This window comes from Helianthus annuus, chromosome 3, assembly GCF_002127325.2.
Source record: "Helianthus annuus cultivar XRQ/B chromosome 3, HanXRQr2.0-SUNRISE, whole genome shotgun sequence".
Classification (NCBI taxonomy): Eukaryota; Viridiplantae; Streptophyta; class Magnoliopsida; order Asterales; family Asteraceae; genus Helianthus; species Helianthus annuus.
This window is the reverse complement of record NC_035435.2, coordinates 23,754,502-23,776,914: the sequence shown is the minus strand read 5'-3', so window position 1 is coordinate 23,776,914 and position 22,413 is coordinate 23,754,502. Positions and strand designations below refer to the sequence as shown.

At 38.8% G+C, this 22,413-nt stretch overlaps 1 protein-coding gene across 1 annotated transcript; it reads left to right on the top strand.

Moving 5' to 3' along the window:
• The first annotated feature begins 6,416 nt into the window (after nucleotides 1-6,416).
• LOC118490378 lies at nucleotides 6,417-21,325 on the top strand. Its single transcript, XM_035987982.1, has 4 exons — nucleotides 6,417-6,684; nucleotides 20,318-20,574; nucleotides 20,712-21,112; nucleotides 21,313-21,325. Exons 1-4 carry the CDS (start codon nucleotides 6,417-6,419, stop codon nucleotides 21,323-21,325), a joined length of 939 nt encoding a protein of 312 aa, XP_035843875.1.
• The last annotated feature ends 1,088 nt before the right edge of the window (nucleotides 21,326-22,413 follow it).

Sequence of the window (22,413 nt, the reverse complement as noted above, 5' to 3'; positions counted from 1 at the left end):
TCATTTGCACGAGAACCTGGCCCAACACAAAATAATATAATATAACACTAAAAACTAAAAAGAATAAATAAAAACTAAACTAAAACTATACAATTTATACGGGACAAATATGTGTATTTTACCCCACATCACTAAGTCAACCATTATTCAAAGTTACATCTAGAATTACCATTACAAGAGACATATACAATATGTTTCTAGAAGAAAAACGAAAAGTATGTGATTTTATAAAAAAATAATGTGGGTAGGATTTGTCTGACAACAGACACATGGACTTCTAATCAACAATCTAGTTACATGTGTCTAACCGCTCACTTCATAAATAATGAGTGGAAATTAAGGAATAAAGTCTTGGCCTTTTGTCTCCAAGAGAATCACCGTGGTGTGGATATTGGGAAAGCAATTGAAAAATGTTTACAAGAATGGGAAATTGAAAACATTTTAACAGTTTCAGTCGACAATGCTAGTGCGAATGATGTTGCAATAGATTTCTTGAAAAAGGTTTTCCAAAATTCAAGCAAGTGTCTTCTAAATGCTAAATGGATACACATTAGGTGTGTTGCACATATTATAAACCTAGTGGTCCAGGATGGAATTAAAAAGGTTGATAAGTCGGTTAATAAAATTAGGTGGGCGGTTTGGTGGATTAGGAAATCACCTTCAAGGATTGACAAATTCAACGAATTTGCTAAAGTTGTTAATGCCAATACACAGAAACACCTACTTTTAGACGTACCAACTAGATGGAACTCCACATACCTTATGTTGGAGGTTGCCCAATCTTATGAGAAAACATTTGAGAGATATGATATTGAGGAGTCTGTTTTTAGAACTGAACTTGAAAAGGCGGGCCATAATGAAATTAAACCTGAAGATTGGCAAAGTGTTAGAACTTTGTGCCATTTTCTGAAACCGTTTTATGATATTACTCAGAGGGTCTCAGGGATACATTATGTAACGTCAAATTCATGCATAGATGAGATCTACCAAATTTATGACATATTAGATAAGGCTATTGGCAGTGATACTCTTTGTCGGATTGCAATGACAATGAACGAAAAGTTCCGGAAGTATTATGGCGACATAAAAAAAGTTAACTTGTTGTTATACTTCGCTCTAGTTCTAGACCCAGGGAACAAAAAACACTACTTGAATTAACTTCTTATTGATCGTTATGGAAAAGAGTTGGCAGAGAAGAATTTGAAACTTGTTATGGATTCTATGAGTGAATTATATAATGAGTATATTAGAATTCATTCCCAATGTTCAAGTACAACTACTACTACCGAGTCTTCAGATTCATCCATATTGGGTAACGTCAAAACCCTGAAGATACGACATCAAAAACACATTTAAGAAACAAACTAAGGGAAGAAATGCAAACACAAACAATTGAACCTGTCGGCGAGTTAGACAAAGTTTTGGCTGAAGGTTTTGAAAAGGATTCGGGGAACTTCAATCTTTTAGAATGGTGGAAAGTTAATAGCCCGAGATTCCCGATTTTGTCCTTAATGGCTAGAGACTTATTCTCCATTCTAGTGTCAATGGTGGCTTCAGAATCTGTTTTTAGCACAAGCGGGAGAGTTTTGGACCCGTATAGGAGTTCTTTGACTCCTAGACTTGTTCAAAGTTTAGTTTGCACCCAAGATTGGCTACGAGATGGTTCTACTTCAATTCAAGGTCTTTTAGCTGAAGAAGATTGGGACACAATTCAAGAAATCGATAAAGGTACGTTTAATTATTAATATGTTTTGTAATTTTTTTTTCATTTTAGAATACGTAACCTTGCTATTGCTTATTTTAATTGAATTTTATTTAACATAGCATTGGATACGCAGGAGAATTCATGAAGTTGGCAATACAAATTGAAGAGTGGAGATGAATATGAAACATATTTTAATGGTTGTTTTTATTGATATGTTTTGGTTTGATTATTGGTTGATACTTAATACAGTTTGAGTTTGCGGTTTGTTTTATTAAATAATTAACTCTTAGTTTGGCATTCTACTTTTTATGATATCGTTGTTGATCATCTTTATAAATACAATTAGTAAAAATAAAAGTTATAGGACATGCATCCACAAGTTGAAAGTATCACCTTAATAATAAATTAATAATAGATAAATAAAAAGGTTGAAGATATACTAAGGGTACGTTGTGATATATATGCATGATGTATGTATGTGTTATTATTTAAATCATCAAAAGAAATGTGTTATTATTTAAACTATCAAAATGTCAAACAAATCTTCGTTTGTGAAAGAAATGTTCACACTCTCTAGTTATTAGCAAGTTATGTTTTTTAAGATGGTTCTACAATTTTCAAAATATTTTATCCCTATAAAAGATATTCTATAAAAGATATTTTAGAAGGCTTTAAAATTACAATAGTAAGAATCACAAAACAAATCTAATAATGATTATTTTCACTTCTCGATGTCACCTACAGCTTTTGTATATCCATGGTATTTGTGTGCATCTTCTTTAACATGAAAACATCAAGTCAAAATTACAAATGGTAGTCTCCACAAGAGTTGCCCGCATCAATTTAATCCCGAAATCCGACCTGATAAAACCCGATCCGAACTAACCCGAGAAACCTTTACCCGAATCTAATATGGTTTGGTTATCGGATAAAATATCTAGGCTAGAAAACCCGAGAAACCCGACCCGAAAAAACCGACACCCGAGAACCAAACCCGAAGAACACCCCTACTTATTTATATTGATTGTTATAGCCACCATGTCTGGTTAGACTTTTATAGTTTTGACATCGAGGTTTATTTTCTTTGATTTGGTTCATAAACTTATGTGAAACGAGCACGTTCGATCCAATTATTTTAGTGGTTTGTTTATATGATTCTTGTTTTTATAAGGATTCGATCCGGAAAATATTAGATTGTTAATAAACCTGATCAACTTATTAATTTTTCTAATAAAGTTCAATCAATTTTTAGAACCCTAATAAAGTTTTAATTTTTGATACTAGGAACGAAATAATAATTTGAGTTTGTCTATGAACCCAAACTGTTATAGAATTATATTTTTTTTTTTGAAAAGTAAACTTCATTCACAAACAGCCGACCCAAACCGGGCCGACCCAAACCCAAACTGTTATAGAATTATATAATATAAGTAAACACTCCGAACGACGTGAGTCTTTGATTGTAATTGATACTTCTATCCCGCAACCCGCACGCTAAAATCTGAACGACGTGAGTTTAGAGTAGCGGGTTGGTTCTAATCAACGAACGACATTTGGTTAGACATTGATAGAGTGGATGTCTGAACTGCGTGACGTCTAGTGTCGATACAAACTATTATTTAAAAAGGATCATTGCACCATGACCGTTAATAATCGTAAATAGAACCGAATCAAGAAATTGCCATGATGTTGAAATTAGTTTTTAACATCTGAATTTTCCAACCACTTTAATTAGCTTTTCTTTTTAAACAAAAAATTATAAATTTTTTTTACATCCAGTTAAATTAAAAACCCCCTTTCAGTACAATCGTATCTGTGTTCAAAACATTTTAGCATAATTAATTAACCTATATCCTTGTGGACACGAACTCTACTTCCACTCATACTAGTAGTTCTCTTATTATTTTATTTGCTGGATTCGACACCCAACATTGATGCACCCATGGGCGGATCTTAATAGGGCTCTGGCAGGGCCACGGCCCGGGCAAGTTTTTCGAACGTAGTGCTAATTTTTTCGTATTTCGATCGAAGTTTTTTATATATACTATGTTTGGCCCGGGCTTACCGGAGCTTTTTTTAATGCCCGTATCTTTCGGTCCTGACACGTTTAACAGGCAAGATCCGCCACTGCATGCACCAATAAACCCACAAAAGCCTCACCAAAAAATTGTCATCATAATCTACTTTTAATTTAAAACTATATATGTTTATCATATAATTTTCAATTTAAAAAAAATAATGATATATGTTTCTATTTTATATCTAAACCATTTTGTTTAATTGCTTTTTTTTCAAAGTTCCCTTCTAAAATTTATGGCGGTAGACTTCTAATTTTGTGTGGGAAATAATAATCGGAGGGAAATGTAATTGAAGGAAAATTAGGAGGGAAAAACTAGTTTTAAGGAGAAACTATTTTTTTAGCTTTAGTATATTAACAATTAGGAGGGTGAATCTTGTTTTATGGAGAAATCGTTAATCTATTAATCATTACGGTATATTAAATTAAAACTAAAATATACAACAGCCTCTTACGTTAATTAAATACATAATATCATTATAAAAATAAATATATTATATATAAAGAAGTTATAATAACTGAAAATCTTAAATTTAATATTATGATCTGTATATTCAAATCTAATTTATATATCTCGTTTGTGTATTTTAATCTAATTTAAAATATTGTTTACGTGTAACTAAAAAAAACTAATTAAATTTATATGTATTAGTAAGTGTTATAGAAAATATACGAATGTAATTGATCAAGTTTGACTTTATATAGCAACTAGGTTAGAACCCCTTGTACTATACGGGTTTACTAAATGTAATATTTTATATACTAAATAATAAAAATAATATATCCTTAAAAAACTTGTGTATTGTATATTACTAAATAAATGTAATTTTATATACTAAATAATAAAAATAATAAACTTGTGTATTGTATGGATTTAACAAATGTAATTTATATAGCAAATAATAAAAAAACTTGTGTAACAAATGTAATTTATATAGCAAATAATAAACTTGTGTATTGTATGGATTTAACAAATGTAATTTATATTGCAAATAATAAAAAAAAAGTTATATCTTTAAAAATCTTGTGTAATACATGGGTTAAATAAATGTAATTTTGTATAGTAAATAATAAAATAAAGTTATTTTTAAAACCCTATGTATTACACGGGTTGAATAAACCTAATTTTATGTACCAAATAAGAAAAAAAAAGTTGTATCATAAAAAACCAATGATAACATATTAATACAAAGTTTGGTTTTCGTGATAATAAGAAAAAGTTATAGCATAAAAAACAAACGATTTCGTTATAGGGAGGCATTCTGTTCCAAAATGGCTAATGAAAAAACTTAGTTATATGAAAAATATATCTACCTATAAAGACACCAAGTAACTATACTTAATATGTTTAAGTTTTTTAAAAGATATGGGATCTTACGAATGCACTATACGCATGTAAACACAAAAAGTAACATTCACCATTGAAAAAATTAATAAAGAGAGTGAATCAACATAATAGTATGGATAGATTAGGATCTATTTGGTGTAATTTAGAAGTAAAGTTATTATAACATTCGCCATTGAGAAATTAATAAAGATCAGGTAAATCAACATAAAATACGGAAGGAAGGATATTAGAATTAGAAATAAAAAATAAGAATTGATTTTGTTGACCACATTGACACAATTCATTTCCAATGAAGATTTCTTCAAATAAAATGTCAATAAGTTGAATCCTTTATCCTAATATTGAATAAATAATTCAAAACCCAACACCAATGTTAGATAAAATTTGAATGGAAGATCTAAATTTCTTAATGGATTAAATTATCTTTAAATCATTAGGCAACAAACAACCATGAATTATTCAAATATTGAACAAAAGATATTATCACACTTAAATAATATTTATAAAAAACTCAAATTTTGATAGCCTCGTTGATTGACACGTGTCCACAAAGAGGTTTCTTTTATTATATGTATAGATGTAGCTTGTAGCAGGTTCATTAAGAGTCACGATAACTACTAAGGTTTAATATGAGACGTTAAGAGATGTATAACTTATTATCACTCATTTATTATCTATAGTATGTCTCATAATAAACCAATATAACCTTTTAACACCTAGCTGACATAATAATGCCCATCATGGTATATCAAGAGTTGTCATAGTAGTTAAGGCCTAATATAGTCCGCTAATATATGTATGATCTATTATTGTCTATTATGACCTCATATAACCTTTTGGACCTAGTATGACTTAATAATGTGCACCACGCTATATTAAGAGTCATTGTGACTACTAAGACCTAATACATTCCATTAAGACATCTATGATTTATTGACGTCCATCATGGTTCAGTATGACTGGGTATAACCCGATAACCCTTAAGACTTGGTATTACCTAACAAAGCCCATAATGGCCCATTAAGAGCTATCATGAACGGTAAGCCCCAATATAGTCCATGAAGACATGTATGATCTTTTATTACTCATTGTGATATACTATTAGGGTCTGTTTGGAACGAGGTAATGAAATGTACAAAGGGTTGAAATGGATCATTCGATTCCATGGTTTATTTGGTTACTACATATGAATGGAATGAATCATTACCTTGTAGTGTTTGGTAGGATAGGAAAAAGAAGGAAGAAGACCGGTGATAGGTGGTGGTTATGGGTAGTGGTGCTAATCGATGGTGGTGACGGCGGTGGTCGATAGTAGTGGCAGTAGCGCTGGTGGCACCGGTGACGTTGATGTTTGGTGGCAGTGGTTGGCAGTGGCGGCGACAGGTGGCAGAGGTGATGGGTTGTGGTGGCGGTGGTTAGTTGTGTTCGTTGGTGGTGTCAATGGCGCTGATGTTCGGTCGCAGCGGGTAGTGGTGGCACCGGTAACGGATGGCAGTCGCAGCATGGTCAGTGACGACGTCAGTGATTCACGACTTAGGGTTGCAGCGGTGGGTGGCTAGTGGTGGAGGTGTTGGGAGGTGTGGCGCTGGCATAGTATAGCGTTGGTAAGATACCGAGGTCGTCCAAGAACACAAGAGCTATTAGTACCGGTTTATCCTCAACGTATAATCAAATCAAAAGTTTAGAAAAGGTTTTAAACATAAAAATAATAAAAAAACAGATAGACAAGATGAACCACGTTGATCCGACTCGCCTTTAATGTAACCTTTGACGATTTCCGTACTTTTGCACTTTTTAAGACATTATCTTAGTTATAGTAGTAGGCCCCTCTTTTGAAGGTGACGTTACCCTCAACCCAGTGGTTTGAGTCAGCAAGGGTACAATCCCAAAGGTTCGGAATATTGAAACATAATTAATTAAGTTATTAATGCGTAATGTGGTATGACCCTCTTTTGAAGGTGACGTTACCCTCGGCTAAGTGGTTTGAGTCAGTAGGGATACAATCCCAAGTAGCCGGGTTAATGTATTAATCGTAGTTTACATATGAGGGGATCAAGCCATTCGCACCCCCACCATCCAATACCAGTGGGTATTGAAGGAGGTCCTAGTAAGCTTGACCAAGGTCCTTGCAGGATCTATACACCGAACAAGGCAAGAACCTTAGCAAACCATTCCCTTAACACCCGACCATGTAGCCAACATATCTCTATATAGACTGTAGAGATATGAATGGTGAAAATCTTTTATTTTATATACACAGTAAAATAACGCCAAGACACCACAGACAAATGATAAAGAAGTTTCACCTTCAACATAAGAAACTAGTTATTAAAGTCATTAATACAAAACCAAATGAAAAAGTGCGAAAAGATTAAAAATCAAAAGTATTACATTAAATGCTTGTTTTCACCAAGTGATGTAAGAGACTTAGGCAAACATGGCCTTTGATTGTCAAGAACTCTTACTATCAACCTTGGATCCCGAGACTACTACACACACTCTAAGGTGGATGATGGATGATGGTGGTGGATGTGGGTATTGTAGTGGTGGTGGAGTGTGGGTGAGTGGAGAGAGGTGGTTTGCCAAGGGATGCCTTTGAAGTGAACCAAGCACCCCTATTTATAGCCTGCACAGAAGCCCGGACACGACCCCGTGTCCATTGGACACGGCCCCGTGTCCATTGGACACGGCCCCGTGTCCATCCTCTTTCTCTTTCTTCATTAATTACAATTTATCTGCATTAGCTCCACACGCCCCCGTGTTGGCTGGGCACGACCCCGTGTGCAAAAGCGTATCCGTACTATCAAGATTTGCAAGATTCTACGAATCTTAACGTTGACCACGACCCGTGTTGAGCTGGGCACGCCCCTGTGCTGGGAATAGAAACTTCTATAGCTTTGTCTTTTCCACAGACATCTGGCCACGCCCCCGTGTCCGCCGGGCACGGGGCCGTGGTCAGCCTTCTGTTTCTTTGTTTTTTGCTTAGGAAGATGCTGTTGAGGGGTCGGGCATGCCGCATTTATTTCTTTTCTTGTATTTATGTTAGATTTTGCTGCATATTTGTTTCTTTTGTTCAATTATGCTCATTTAGCCTTGAAAATACAAAAGGAAGACAAAAGCACACTTTTTCCAACATTAGTACTAAAAAGGGTTAGTTTTATGCCTCATTTGATGTAGTTTATATGTTGCATTTTACACACATCAAATAACCCCACACTTGAATCTTTGCTTGTCCTCAAGCAAAACACTTTATTATGTGGCTTACACACCCAAATGGATTGGGTAGAAGAGATGTTTTGGGCTTGTCTTTAGTGTCGGGAATTCAAGATCTTTATTGGGTTTTATTTTTATGCTATTTACAATCCTAATCGTTATGATTTATTTAGAACGTTTCATAAGAGAAATTACTTATTTGGGCATAACATACCTCTTTAAAATTCCATTTATATACAAGTTCACATACCTCACGTGAGATCGCTCAACACTCGGCCGAATATGTATTTTTGTGAAACACTCGAGACCAACATGGAACTTATTTCTACCATATGCTTGCCAAGCAATCAATCCTCCTCCTTTTTAACTATAAACCTTTGTAAATATCAAGAGGACTTGGGGAAGGGTTAGGCTTGTATTAAAGGTAGGTGGTTTTGGGTTATTGGTTAGTAAAAAGGGCTAAAAGCGTAAAAAGCGTCGGTCGTCGTAAAACTTTTTGTTTTTGGCACTTTTATTCAAACTAAGCATTTTCAAACAAAGTTTATTTGATAAACTTGTTTGTTTATTGCTAGACTTCATTTTTTATAAGGAATCGTCACAAGAAAACTGAGCATTTTACTAAAATAAAGGGTTTAAAGGAAAAAGGGTTTGGTGGGTGAAGGGTGTTTGTTTTGTGGGTTTGGAAACGAAAGGGTTTTAGGCTCAAAGGGGTTTACTAGGGGGATTTTGGGTAGGTTAAAAGAAAAAGAAAAATAATGGTGTTAAAAAGAAAATGGGTTAGTCCTAATGCCTCCATCATTCACTTACTTGGGTTTAAGTTGGTGAGGGCCGGGAGTGTATCGTCATGGCAAGTTCTAAAGTCGTAAGAACCAATCGGCTATTCACACAAGAAACGAAAAAATTGAGCATTTAGTTTAAGGATATATGCTTGTATGCTCAATAAAGGCTCAAAATTCACTTTTTATGGGAAAGAGTTTACAATGTGATCAAGTATATATAATCAAATTTTAACTAGATTTGTCATGCCGTTTCATAATTTTCTTAGGTTGGTTCTTTTTATCACGACGCTATCGGTTGTAAATTTGTAAAAATATAACTTTTTTAGAACTTGTTATTTCCCAAATTAAACCAAGACAAGTAAAAAAACGAAAAATTTTTGAAAAAAATTTGGGGTGATTAGCGGTTCCAATAGAGTTTTGTGTAGAGATTGTTATTAGGACTTGCAAAATTCAAGGTTTAGCATCTTCCCACACTTAAATTACACATTATCCTCAATGTGTCCCAAAATAAGTTTTTAGGTTGATTGAATATGTAAAAAGGTGTTTAAAAACAATTTTTTATGTTACTGGACGTCTGGGCACGGGCTCGTGTTGGTCCGGGCATGGCCCGGTGTTCAGATTGCCAGTATCATTTTTAACAGAAGGCTGGGCACGGGGGCGTGTTCAGTGAGCATGGCCCTGTGTCCAGTTACCTGACCTGGGCGTTTTCTGCAGATCCTTGGGCATGGGGCGTGTTGGGCTGAGCATGGCCCCGTGCTGAACTTGCTGTAATGAAGAAAAATTGTCGGGAGGCTCTGTTTTTGTGCATGGGGTGTGGGTTTAAGTTTCCCTTTGTAACCTCCACCATTTTGAGTGTGTTTTATTCCTGAAAAGTAAAACTAAACTAGAAAACATAAAAGTTAATCTAAACTAAAAGTAATGATAGTTTCGCGGAATGCCTCCGTGGTGCGCCATGTTTATAAGGGTCCTTGGCTAGACCCAAAGTCAGTCATATGTTACCCAAGTGGGATGTTTTGCATCCTATGTTGCATCGTCGGAGAGCATCATTCAAGCTTGAGTCTATGACATTCATGTATTTGACCAGGTCGTCGTCTTCTACTCTTTTCCAAACCCCGAACTCCATCTCTTTGTCCCCAACCCTCAATGTTGATTTCCCACCATTCATGTCCACCATTGCGTGAGCGATGGCTAGGAATGGTCTTCCTATGATGAGTGCTACTTCGGTATCTTCCTCCATATCTAGTATGACAATTCGGCCGGGAAGACAAAGTCTCCGACTTTTACCAATAGATTTTCGGCGACATCTTGTGGATATTTGTTGGACCTATCGGCCAGTTGTATGTTCATCCTCGTGGGGCTTGTTTTACCTAGTCCGGGTCGGTCAAACATTGAGGCGGGCATGAGATTTATGCTAGCCCCAAGATCGGCTAGTGCATTGCGTATGGGTGATCCCCCAATGGAACAAGGGATAGTAAAGCTCCCGGGGTTGATTTCTTTTTTGGGAGTTTGTTGAGTAGAAGGCGGAGCATTCTTCACTTAAATTAACTAATTGCAATGATTCAATTTTTCTTTTGTAAGTGAGGAAGTCTCTCATAAATTTTGAATATTTAGGCATTTGAGTGAGGACCTCCACAAATGGAAGATGGACGTGCAATTGTTTTAGTAAGTTTATGAATTTTATGAAGTGCTCATCAGTCTTTTGGCGAAGTAACCGTCCGGGATAGGGTTACGGAGGATTCTTGGAAGGCTCTTGATTTGTCGGAGGAGTCGCCTCTTTTTGGGGCGTCGGTGAATTTGCGGGTTGGTCGGACGAACTCTTTTCGGTTGGAGGTATTGGAGCCTCCTCGGGACCTACGGTACGCTTTCTCAATGTGATAAGATGCACTTGCACCTTTGGGTTGGTTTCGGTATTGCTGGGTAACGCGCCTTGTGGTCTCTCGGAGAAATTTTGAGCTAGTTGATTTAGTTGTTTTTCAATGTTTTGAATACTAGCTTGTTGATTTCTAAAGGTCGATTCCATTTGTTGAAATCGATCCGAGTTTTTCTTTTTAGTGTCGGAGATGAGGCGTGAGATAGTATCTTCAAGCCTCTCTCGTCCTCCTTGTTGTTGTTGAGAGAAATTTTGTGAATCATTTCTTGGCTGTTGAAAGTTTGTTCGTTGGTTTTGATTTTGTTGGTTACTACTATTGTCGGGTTCTCTCCAACTTAGGGTGATTATGCCATCCTTGGTTGTAGGTACCCGTCGAAGGACCTGACGGTCTAGGTCTATTATCATTGTAGTTTAGCGTTTCTGTTTGATTATTCATTTCTTTCATACAACTCCAATTTTCATGAGGCCCACCACACCCCTGACAAGCCATAACCGAGGCCGTTTTTGCCATTTCTAACTTTTTGATTTTCGAAGAGAGGGCCTCAATTTGGGCTTGTAAAGAAGTGTTTTCATCTAACTTATGGGTGCTCGGGGCAATAGATTTTGTGCCTCGGGGAGTGTGCCACTGAAAATTGTTTTGAGCAATTTTCTCAATTTGATTATAAATTTCATTTGGGCGACGATTACCTAGAAGTCCCCCGGAGCTAGAATCAAGTGTTTGTCTTGTGTGTGGCAACAACCCATTAGAGAAATTGGATACTTGTTGCTATACTGCAAGACCATGATGGGGACACTTCCTTAGTAGCTCGTTGAACCTTTCCCAAATTTCATATAAGGATTCCCTTTCCTCTTGTGAGTATGTATTAATTTCAGTCATTACTTTAGCTGTTTTTGAAGGAAGGAAATACTTATACAAAAACGTTTGGGCTAGCTCATCCCAAGTGTTTAGCGATCCAACTGGGAGGGTGTTAAGCCAAGCCTTAGCTCGGTCTTTTAGCGAAAATGGGAACGTTCGGAGGCAGATGGCGTCATTTAATGCTCCGTTGATCCGAAAAGTATCACATATTTCCAAAAAAGTTGGCAATATGTAAATGGGGATCTTCGCCCGCAAGCCCGTGGAAAGTTGCGGAGTTTTGGAGCATTTGAATCAAATGCGGCCGAAGTTCGAAGTTGTTGGCATCGACATTCGGTGCATTGATAGCGGCGCCGAGATTACCTACCCTGGGTCGTAGGTAATCCATTAGGGTACGTTGATCCGCCATTGGAAGTGGGTTCCCCGAAACTTTCTCTTGGATTTTAGCTTTAAGTCTTTTTCTTAGAAAGCATTCGGGTTTGTCTAGAGGTTATTGGAACTGGAGCTCATGCACTGCGTAGGAAGTTCAGGTGCGGTGCCTGGGTTCCAAGTCTTGCGATAAAAACAAAAAAGATTGTTGGTTAGAAGTCTCACCACAGCCCTGTGCTCAGCTGAACACGACCCCGTGGTCGTGGTTACAGTGATTGTTTTCCGGATCTCTGTTATTGGAGAGTTCAACACGGCCCCGTGCTGCACCAGCATGGCCCCGTGTTCAGCTCTCTGTAACGCGGAAAATAAAAACTGCCAGTAAGGATGCTGAGCACGACCCATGTCCGACTAGGCACGACCCCGTGTTGAGCTCTGCAGAAGCTGAAAAATTTAGAAAAATCCTAAAAGAAAAAGAAAAATAAGAAAAACGATTAGACCGTTGATTCCTAACTTTCTTAAAATCCTTGTGTCCCCGGCAACGGTGCCAAAAACTTGATGCGTGTGTAGCGTTATATGTTTTTTGACACATTAGTCAAGTTTTAAATTTATAAAACACGTTATTTTTCTAACACTAAACACACATATGGGCAAGTGCACCCATCATGAGCGTAGTATAGCGTTGGTAAGATACCGAGGTCGTCCAAGGACACAAGAGCATTTAGTACCGGTTTATCCTCAACATCTAATCAAATCAAAAGTTTAGAAAAGTTTTAAACATGAAAAATAAAAACTAAAAATGCTGAAAATAAAAATAAAATAAAAACAGATAGACAAGATAAATCACTTGGATCCGACTCGCCTTTAATGTAACCTTTGATGATTTCCGCACTTTTGCACTTTTAAGAGATTATCTTAGTTATAGTAGTAGGCCCATCTTTTGAAGGTGACGTTACCCTCAACCCAATGGTTTGAGTCAGCATCGATACAATCCCAAAGGGTCGGAATAATAAAAGATAATTAATTAAGTTATTATTGTGTAATGTGGTAGGCCCCACTTTTGAAGGTGACGTTACCCTCGGGTAAGTGGTTTGAGTCAGCAGGGATACAATCCCAAGTAGCCGGGTTAATGTATTAATAGTAGTTTACATATGAGGGAATCAAGACATTCGCACCCCCGCCATCTAATATCAGTGGGTATTGAAGGAGGTCCTAGTAAGCTTGACCCAGGTCATTGCAGGATCTATACACCAAACAAGGCAAGAACCTTACCAAACCATTCCCTTAACCCCCGACCAGGTAGCCAACATATCTCTATATAGACCGTAAGGATATGAATGGTGAAAATCTTTTATTTTATATAGACAGCAAAATAACGCCAAGACACCACAGACAACTGATAAGGAAGTTTCACCTTCAACATAAGAAACTAGTTATTAAAGTCATTAATACAAAACCAAATAAAAAGTGCGAAAGACTAAAAATCAAAAGTATTACATTAAATGCTTATCTTCACCAGGTGATGTAAGAGACTTAGGCAAACATGGCCTTTGATTGTCAAGAACTCTTACTATCAATCTTGGATCCCGAGCCTACTACACACACTCTAAGGTGGATGATGGATGATGGATGATGGTGATAGATGTGGGTGTTGTAGTGGTGGTGGAGTGTGGGTGAAGTGGGAGAGAGGTGGTTTGCCAAGGGATACCTTTGAAGTGAACCAAGCACCCCTATTTATAGCCTGCACAGAAGCCCGGACACGGCCCCGTGTCTATTGGACACGACCCCATGTCCATCCTCTTTCTCTTTCTTCATTTATTACAATTTGTCTGCATTAGCTCCACACGCCCCTGTGTTGGCTGGGCACGGCCCGTGTGCAGAAGCGTATATGTACTATCAAGATTTGCAAGATTCTATGAATCTTAGCGTTGACCACGAACCGTGTTGAGCTGGGCACGCCCCCATGCTGGGAGTAGAAGCTTCTATAGCTTTGTCTTTTCTGCAGACATCTGGCCAAGCCCCTGTGCCCGCTGGTCACGGGGCCGTGGTCAACCTTCTGTTTCTTTGTTTTTTGCTTTTTGCTTGGGAAGATGTTGTTGAGGGGTCGGGCATGCCACGTTTATTCATTTTCTTGTATTTATGTTAGATTCTGCTGCATATTTGTTCCTTTTGTTTAATTACGCTCATTTAGTCCTAAAATACAAAAGGAAGACAAAAGCACACTTTTCCAACATTAGTACTAAAAAAAGGTTAGTTTCATGCCTCATTTGATGTAATTTATATGTTACATTTTACACACATCAGTTGTCCTTTCTTATTACCCCTTATGCTTTGTTATAAGAAACAATATTACCCCCCGTGTTAAATATTTCATTGCTTCCCTACCCCCTGCAGAAAACCAAACCATTCCCTCCTAAAATGTTTGACCAGGCAAAGTCAAAGGCAGCCCAAAGTAAATGTAAAATACTGCAATTGATGTGATCCATTGTGATCATCTAACCTGCTGCACATCAAACTCCTTTTTTATAACTGTGATTCATAAACCTGCTACACATCAAAAAATTTTTTCATAACTGTTATGGGCCATTTTCTGAGCCTATATATCCTGACTAATATCTTGCTTTTGACTGTTTGCTTGTGATCAGGATACTGGATCGGGATATTGGTAACATCCCGGGCGATATCCTGGTGTTAACTTAATAATTCACGTGCAGGTAAGAGGCTGCAAGTGACTAAAGGTCAGATGGACTTCTTCTCCTAGAGACTCGGGCAAATAAGTTGTTTGAGAGACCTTGGACCCGAAAGACCAGGTCTACAACGTTCAAGTGGGGAATATTCGCCGGATCCCGGTTTAATAGGATAGTTTGTTCAATTTCTTTTACTATAAATAGATGGGGCGGATCAGATTAAGGCACACAATTTTACACTCGCACTCTTTCGTACACTATAGCTCTCTAGCTTCTAGCAAACACTTGTACTCAAATTACATTGTAACACCTAGTTGATCCGCACTACATCCTACACTGTATCATGACGTTTGAAGTAATAGAAGAACAAGGCAGCTGCGATTGTCAGCTCCCGAGGTTTTGTGTCGGCGATCTAGATTGATCAAGGGCTTTCCTCGTACATCACGTGTCAACCTTTACTTTTTTGCTCATTGTTTGATCACGGATACAGCTCTATATCCTGAGCCGTATCCCGAAACTGTTTTTGCAAATAACTTAACTTGAATATTTTGAAACCACATTTCTAGCACACTACCTCACTTAACTAATTTGATCACTTAATTACTTCGGTAATTTTTGACCAAAACAATTTGGCGCCCACCGTGGGGCAAGTGGTGCTATTTTTACTAAAAGCCTTTGAAAAATCGCTATTTGGTTTTCTGTTTTCAAATTCCTTTCAAAACTGTTTTCAATGGCCTCAAGATCAAACATGAGCTCTTCCACCATGTCTGCTACAAACTCCACAACAATTGGTTCAGTGCTTCCACCACCTCCTCCGAGATCTTAAGCTTCTTCCCAAGGATCAGAAATTCATGTGGCTCGAGATGTTATTCCCACTCGCAATGTCCAGGGATCCGGTCCTATTTTAGCTTATAATGAGGAAATTCTAAGTTTGTTTGGTAGTGTACAGGAACAGATGAGGCAGCAGCAATAGGAAACTAATCAGATGCTGATGAGAGAGATACAACTCTTGAAGTCAAGCTCGAGCAGGCCTGCTGAAGATACTGTCACTCCCTTGCAGCCCAGGGCTTTGAACTTCAGTTCTGCAGTCTGCACTCAGGATATTCGGGGAAATATTATACCTAGTCATTCCCAGAATCATACTCCTGAGATACCCTCTTCGGTTAGAGTGTCAACTGTGAGAAGCTCGGGATATGCTTCAGGATATGTACAGAATCCCCAGATCGGTAATGTATCTAATAATAATAATACTCCTGCCACTAACGGTGTTAGATCTTTGCGGGATACAGGTGTGACATCGGCATTATCTAGGGAGCTTCAGAAGCTAAAGGATATGATATCCAGTGTACCTAGGGTGGTTCAGCCGATCCCTGAAGTATCCTAGGATAGCCACATGATATCTCGGTTTGTGCATCCTATTTGTGATGCTGAAATCCCAAAAAGATTCCAAACTCCCATCATGAAGCTTTATGATGGAACCACAGATCCTGAGGAGCATATTGCCCAGTATAGGGAACGGATGGAAATCAACCCTATCCCTCCGGAACTTAAGGAAGCATGCTTACGCAAGGGTTTCGGCTCTACCTTAAAAGGATCAGCTTTAAAATGGCCATTAAAGGTTCCTCCTCACTCAATTACTTCTTTTGCTCATGTGGTTAACTTGTTTAATAGTCAATTTTCTTGCAGTCGGAGTTTTGAGAAATTAACCAGTGATCTTTACAGGATAACTCAAGGACCTCAGGAATCCTTGAGGGACTATGTGAATAAGTTTAGCCGGGAATCCTTGGATATCCCGCACCTTGATGTCGCAACAGCTATGCAGGCTTTCAAGATGGGATTGCAGAAAGATTCCCAATATTACCAGGATCTTGTGATGAATCCCTGCAGGAATCTGGATGAAGCTCGTAACAGGGCATTGAGATATATCAGACTGGAGGATGATAAGAAAATACTAGAGAGGATGAATGCATCCTCAACATATGAATCAACTAACAGGAAGTCAGAATCCTCGTACAAACCATACCGCTCTAAGCCGTATGGTAGAAATGATAACAAGAAAGTGAATGTTGTTGAAGACGAGGATCCTGAGGAGTATCCTGAGTTATCGAAATATTGTTTTTCTGTTAATGTACCTGTTATGGGTGAAATTCTGAGCCCATATCCTGGGAAATATCTTGATTTATATCTTGATTGTATGATAACTGCTCATATCCGGGATGCTCATTCAGGATATTGGTAACATCCTGAATGGTATCCTCAGGATTACTAACGGGTTATGTGCAGGAGTACGCGTCTAGTTGCCCAACGTTCATGAAGACCTTTTCTACGGGAGACTCGGTCCAAGTCGTTCACATGAAGCCGTTGAATCCGCATTACTCGGTCTACAACGTTCATAATGGAATATTCGGAGTATTCCATGTTTATAGGAATTATAGTTTCTATTTCATTACTATAAATAGACGGGTATACCAGATCGAATAGGATATCACAGCTACACTCACTACACTTACACACTTGTTCTCTCGCAATTTGTACTCTCACACAAATCATTGTAACACTTAGCGATCTGGTCAATATCCTGCACTGTATCCTGATATTTGAAGCAATAGAAGAACTAGGCAGCTGAGATTGTCAGCTCCCGAGGTTTTATGCCGGCGATCTAGATTGATCAAGGGCTTTCCTCGTACATCTCGTGTCAATCCCTTTACTTTTTGCTCATTGTTTGATCGTAGATACAGCTCAATATCCTGAGCCGTATCCTGAACACTGTTTTTCCAAACAACATAACCAGCATATTTTCGACACACTTTTTAGCACACTACCTCACTTAACTAATTTGATCACTTAATTGCTTCGGTAATTTTTGACCAAAACAATTTGGCGCCCACCATGGGGCAAGTGGTGCTCTCTTTACTAAAAATTTTTGTGAAATCGTTAATCAGTTTTTTATTTTCAAAACTTTTTGCCACTTTGTCCATAATGGCCTCAAGATCAAACATGAGTTCCTCTACTGTGTCTGCTATGACTTCTGCTACTACTGGTTCGGTGCTTCCACCACCTCCTCCAAGGACGTTAGCCTCTTCACGACCTCAGGATATTATCCCTACCTGCAGTGTTCAGGAATCTGCTCCCGTTCTAGCTTCTAATGATGAAATTCTTACTTTATTTGGAAGTGTGCAGGAACAAATGAGGCAGCAACAGGAAACAAACCAAATGCTGTTAAGGGAGATACAACTCCTGAAGTCCGGCTCGAGCAGACCTGCTGAGAATATCGTCACTCCATTACAGCCCAGAGCTTTGAACTTTAGTTCAGCCGTGTATACTGAGGATAATAGGGGGAATATTGTGCCCAGCCTCCCTCAGAATCCTACTCCTGAGATACCCTCCTCGGTTAGGATGTCAACCGTGAGGAGCTCAGGATATGTTTCGGGATATGGGCAGAATCCTCCGACTGGTAACGTATCTAATAATAATAATGCTATTGCCACTAACAGTGTTGGATCTTTGCAGGATACAACTGTAACGTTAGAATTATCCAGGGAGCTTAAGAAATTAAAGGATATGATATCTGTTTTGGTCAAAAATTACCGAAGCATTTAAGTGATCAAATTAGTTAAGTGAGGTAGTGTGCTAAAAAGTGTGTTGAAAATATGCTTGTTAGGTTCTTTGGAAAAACAGTGTTCAGGATACGGCTCAGGATATTGAGCTGTATCTACGATCAAACAATGAGCAAAAAAGTAAAGTAAATGACACGAGATGTACGAGGAAAGCCCTTGATCAATCTAGATCGCCGGCATAAAACCTCGGGAGCTGACAATCACAGCTGCCTAGTTCTTCTTATTGCTTTAAACTTCAGGATACAGTGCAGGATATAGATCAGATCGCTAAGTGTTACAATGAATTTTGTGAAAGTTGCGAGAGAGCAAGTGTTGAGAGTGTAGAGAGTGTGATTGTGATGTCCTAGTTGATCTGATATACCCACTATTTATAGTAACGAATTACAAACTAAAATTCCTATAAACATGGGATGCTCCGAATATTCCAATGTGAACGTTGTAGACCGAGTAATGCGGCTTCAACGGCTTCTTGTGAACGACTTGGACCGAGTCTTCAGTAGAAAAGGTCTTCATGAACGTTGCTAGCTTCTAACCCACGTACCTGCATTTAATCCGTTAGTGATCCTGAGGATACCATTCAGGATGTTACCAATATCCTGAGTCAGCATCCCGGATGTAAACAGATACAATAAACAAGATATATATCAAGATATTTTCCAGGATATGGGCTCAGAATTTCACCCATAAGAATTGTCCCCAAAAAATGTTACCGTTAAGTATCCTGGTCACTAACGGTTATATTTTTTCCCGAAGAACGAGGCAATTAAGCGATAAGACCCATGATGTGACTACTTGTAATCAGCCTATATTTACTCATTGCTCCCTATATCTTCTCATGTATATCCCCATTTAGCTTTTACCAAAGAGAAAAAGGTAAAGACTTCTCTCTCAACTTCTTTTCTCATTCTCTCTAATATTCCGGCCACAATATGACAAGGCAGACCAGGTCTAGTTCCGGCGACTCCGCTCCCACGTTCATCCACCAAAATATTCTCCAGGATCCGGAGAAAGAAATTTGCACCTTCGATGGTGCACACTTATCGGCCCTTAAAACCTCCGGCATTTTCCCAAAAGGGACAGTGTTCCGGCCGTTTGATCGGGAAATCCGATCAGACATGGTTTCCGACGAGTGGTTGTGTTTCAATGCTTTCCCCTTTACTCTAGGGCTACAATTTCCTTTTTCTGAATTTATCACCGAGTTCTTTGACGTCACAAAAATTTGTTTTAGTCAAACAATGCCAATGCTTTGGCGAGTCTTGTCCGTTCTTGATCAAATCAAGAACAATCATATCCCTGATCTTTCTGTTCATGATCTCCCATTAGCATACCGACTTAGGTGCCACGGTTCTTGTCGATTCCTGTTTTATTCTACTTCCAGTGACCCACTAATCCTCCGAGCCACCAGGAATGAAGAGGAATGGAAATCCAAATTCTTTTTCGTAAAAAGAGATTCAATCCCTGGTGGAGCGGATTATCCGGTGCATTGGTTGAAGAAGGGTAGGATTTAGGGTTTAAAGATGATCCTGCTTGTTATCCTGCTTTATATCCTGAACTGACTTTGTCGTTTTCCTGTACAGCTGATTTTAGGAAGCTAGCACCTCCCCTTGCAGATTCTCAAAAAAGAATAGACGCTATCAGGCTCCTTCTGGAAGCAGAGAGAAGTTTCAACCCATCTCCAGCAACTCCAAGCCCTCTTTCAAGCGCAACCATGTCTGGTAAGGATCCTGCAAGATATCCTGTAGACACATGTTTTTTATTTGATATCTTTAGGAAAGGTTTAGAATTTTACTCCCTGTGTGCAGATTCCAGCAAAGTTCCAGTCTATCTGGACCTTGACGAACTCGACAGCTATCCAACTCCAACCTTAGTCAAGAAGGAGGCTCCTACTGCCACCAGCTCCAAGCCACTTCCAGCTCCCAAGGCCAACCCAAGGACTCGTGCTTCCACAGCGAAAAAGAGGAAGGGCCTTGAGGTCAGTGCTCCAAGCTCAGGAGGGTTCTCCTATGACGATCTCAGCTTTACCGATTCCTTAGAGCCGATGACATCCTTCCTTAACAAGGTAATATCCTGACACATATCCTGCATATATATCCTGCACACATATCCTGCCTGGATATCCTAACAGGATATCCTGATAGGATATCTTGGTCATTATAGATATATAGATTCTAACTCGTACCTGTTATTGATGCACAGGGCCTCCAGCATTTGCTCCACTTGTACAACGATGCATGTGGTACTGTCGCCCTCCATGAAGCCAGGATTAAGCAGCTCGAAACCACTGTTGCCGACCAAGGTGCCATTGCCGAGGCAAAGAGCCGGCACTATGAGGATAAGCTGAAAAAGGTCACCCAGGATGCTGAGCTCAAATTGGCCACCATGCAAATGGATCACGATCAGGCCATGATCAATTTCCGGGAAGGAATCAAGACTTCCGCTATTGTCTCCCTGTTACAAGCACGCATCAAGATGGCCTATGAGGCCAAGGAGACAGGTCTTGTTTGTCCATCCTGGCCAATTGAATCCTGGGTAGCCAAGCTGAAGGAGCTCGGAGGCAAGGCTGTGCCACTCCCATCTGAAGCCGGCGAATCTTCCAAGTCAGCAGAGGTGGCGGATCAGGCTGGAGACAAGAAGGATGCTGGAGCGGATGCTGGTGAGGATGCTGGACAGGATGCTGGAGAGGATGCTGGTGCTGAGAAGCCGGGGAAAGCAGGAGAGGGTGCCGCTGTGTGAGGGCAGCTGAGTGGGCGATGATGGATATTGATGCCTAGGCCGGAGCCCACTTTTTTTTTTTTAGGTTTGATGGTTGATGTCTCGAACAATTTACTTTTCTTGTCTGTTGAACAATTTTAATTTCCTGCACGTAGACAATATGATGGCCAAAGGTGGAGGGATCCTGAGTTTCAGGACGAAGCCCTTGGTCATCAGTTAGTATGGTTTGTTTTGAACGCTTTTAACAAGTGAAGGTGGAGGTATCTTGGGTTCCAAGACGAAGCCTTCATTTGTTAAGTAAATATGTTAGGAAACTAATTATGCTTTTGGTGGATGGGTCTCGGTTTGAGACGAAGCCAATTGCATAATCTTTTGCTATGTTAATAATATAACCCTTTTTTGGCTTTATCATTGTCGTCGTCGATATATAAATTTCACTTGTGAAAATTGTTTTGTTTGAACATTTTTCGGAACACATTATAAATGTATCCTGGTAAATATCCTGAAAAATATTCTGATGAAAATACAACCTATTAGTTGTCTAAATAAAAAGGAAAGATCATACCAGAGATTCTTAGTGAATCAATTTCAATTCCTCATTATAGGCTTGTCCCCAGTGCACACTTATAAACTCGAATCCATCTTCAGAATAGTATGACGTATGTCCCCTGTACTTAACATAGAAACACAAATGTATTCATATTTTTGACTCGAATGAATTCCACATACCTCAGGGCAAAACTCTTGATATCCTGAAATGAACCCTTAGTATACTGGGGATAAACCCTGAGTTTCATGCGCTACAGGCGGGAGTGTATAAACTCCAAGACTTAGAAAGGTGAAAACCTTTAAACCTTAGAGAGTATGAAAATACCCTTTCGTGAGAGAGGGTGATCAATCCTCATATACCTTTAGAATTCAGGATATAGCCAACAGTAACGAATTTGTCAGCCACTTTTACATGGACTGGTCCCGCCACCTTGAACTATCCCTGAATAACTTGCGCTCCAGGCGGGGTGTTTAAACCCAATTCGGGAGAAAGGTGAATACCTTTAAACCTGTGAAGGGATCAGTATCCCTTAAACGTGAGAGAGGGGGCCAATCCTCTAATCTTCTGAGTTATCCTGAGTATACATCCTGGAGCTATATCCTGGAGCATATGCTGCAAAACAATTGTAAACTAAGG

What these genes read in the sequence shown, in the direction of transcription:
- LOC118490378 (XM_035987982.1), top strand. Translation starts at nt 6,417, where the DNA reads ATGGTGGTGACGGCGGTGGTCGATAGTAGTGGCAGTAGCGCTGGTGGC. An exon ending in TAGGGTTGCAGCGGTGGGTG is followed by an intron (nt 6,685 to 20,317) that starts GCTAGTGGTGGA and finishes CCCTGTGTGCAG; the next exon opens with ATTCCAGCAAAGTTCCAGTC. An exon ending in TGACATCCTTCCTTAACAAG is followed by an intron (nt 20,575 to 20,711) that starts GTAATATCCTGA and finishes ATTGATGCACAG; the next exon opens with GGCCTCCAGCATTTGCTCCA.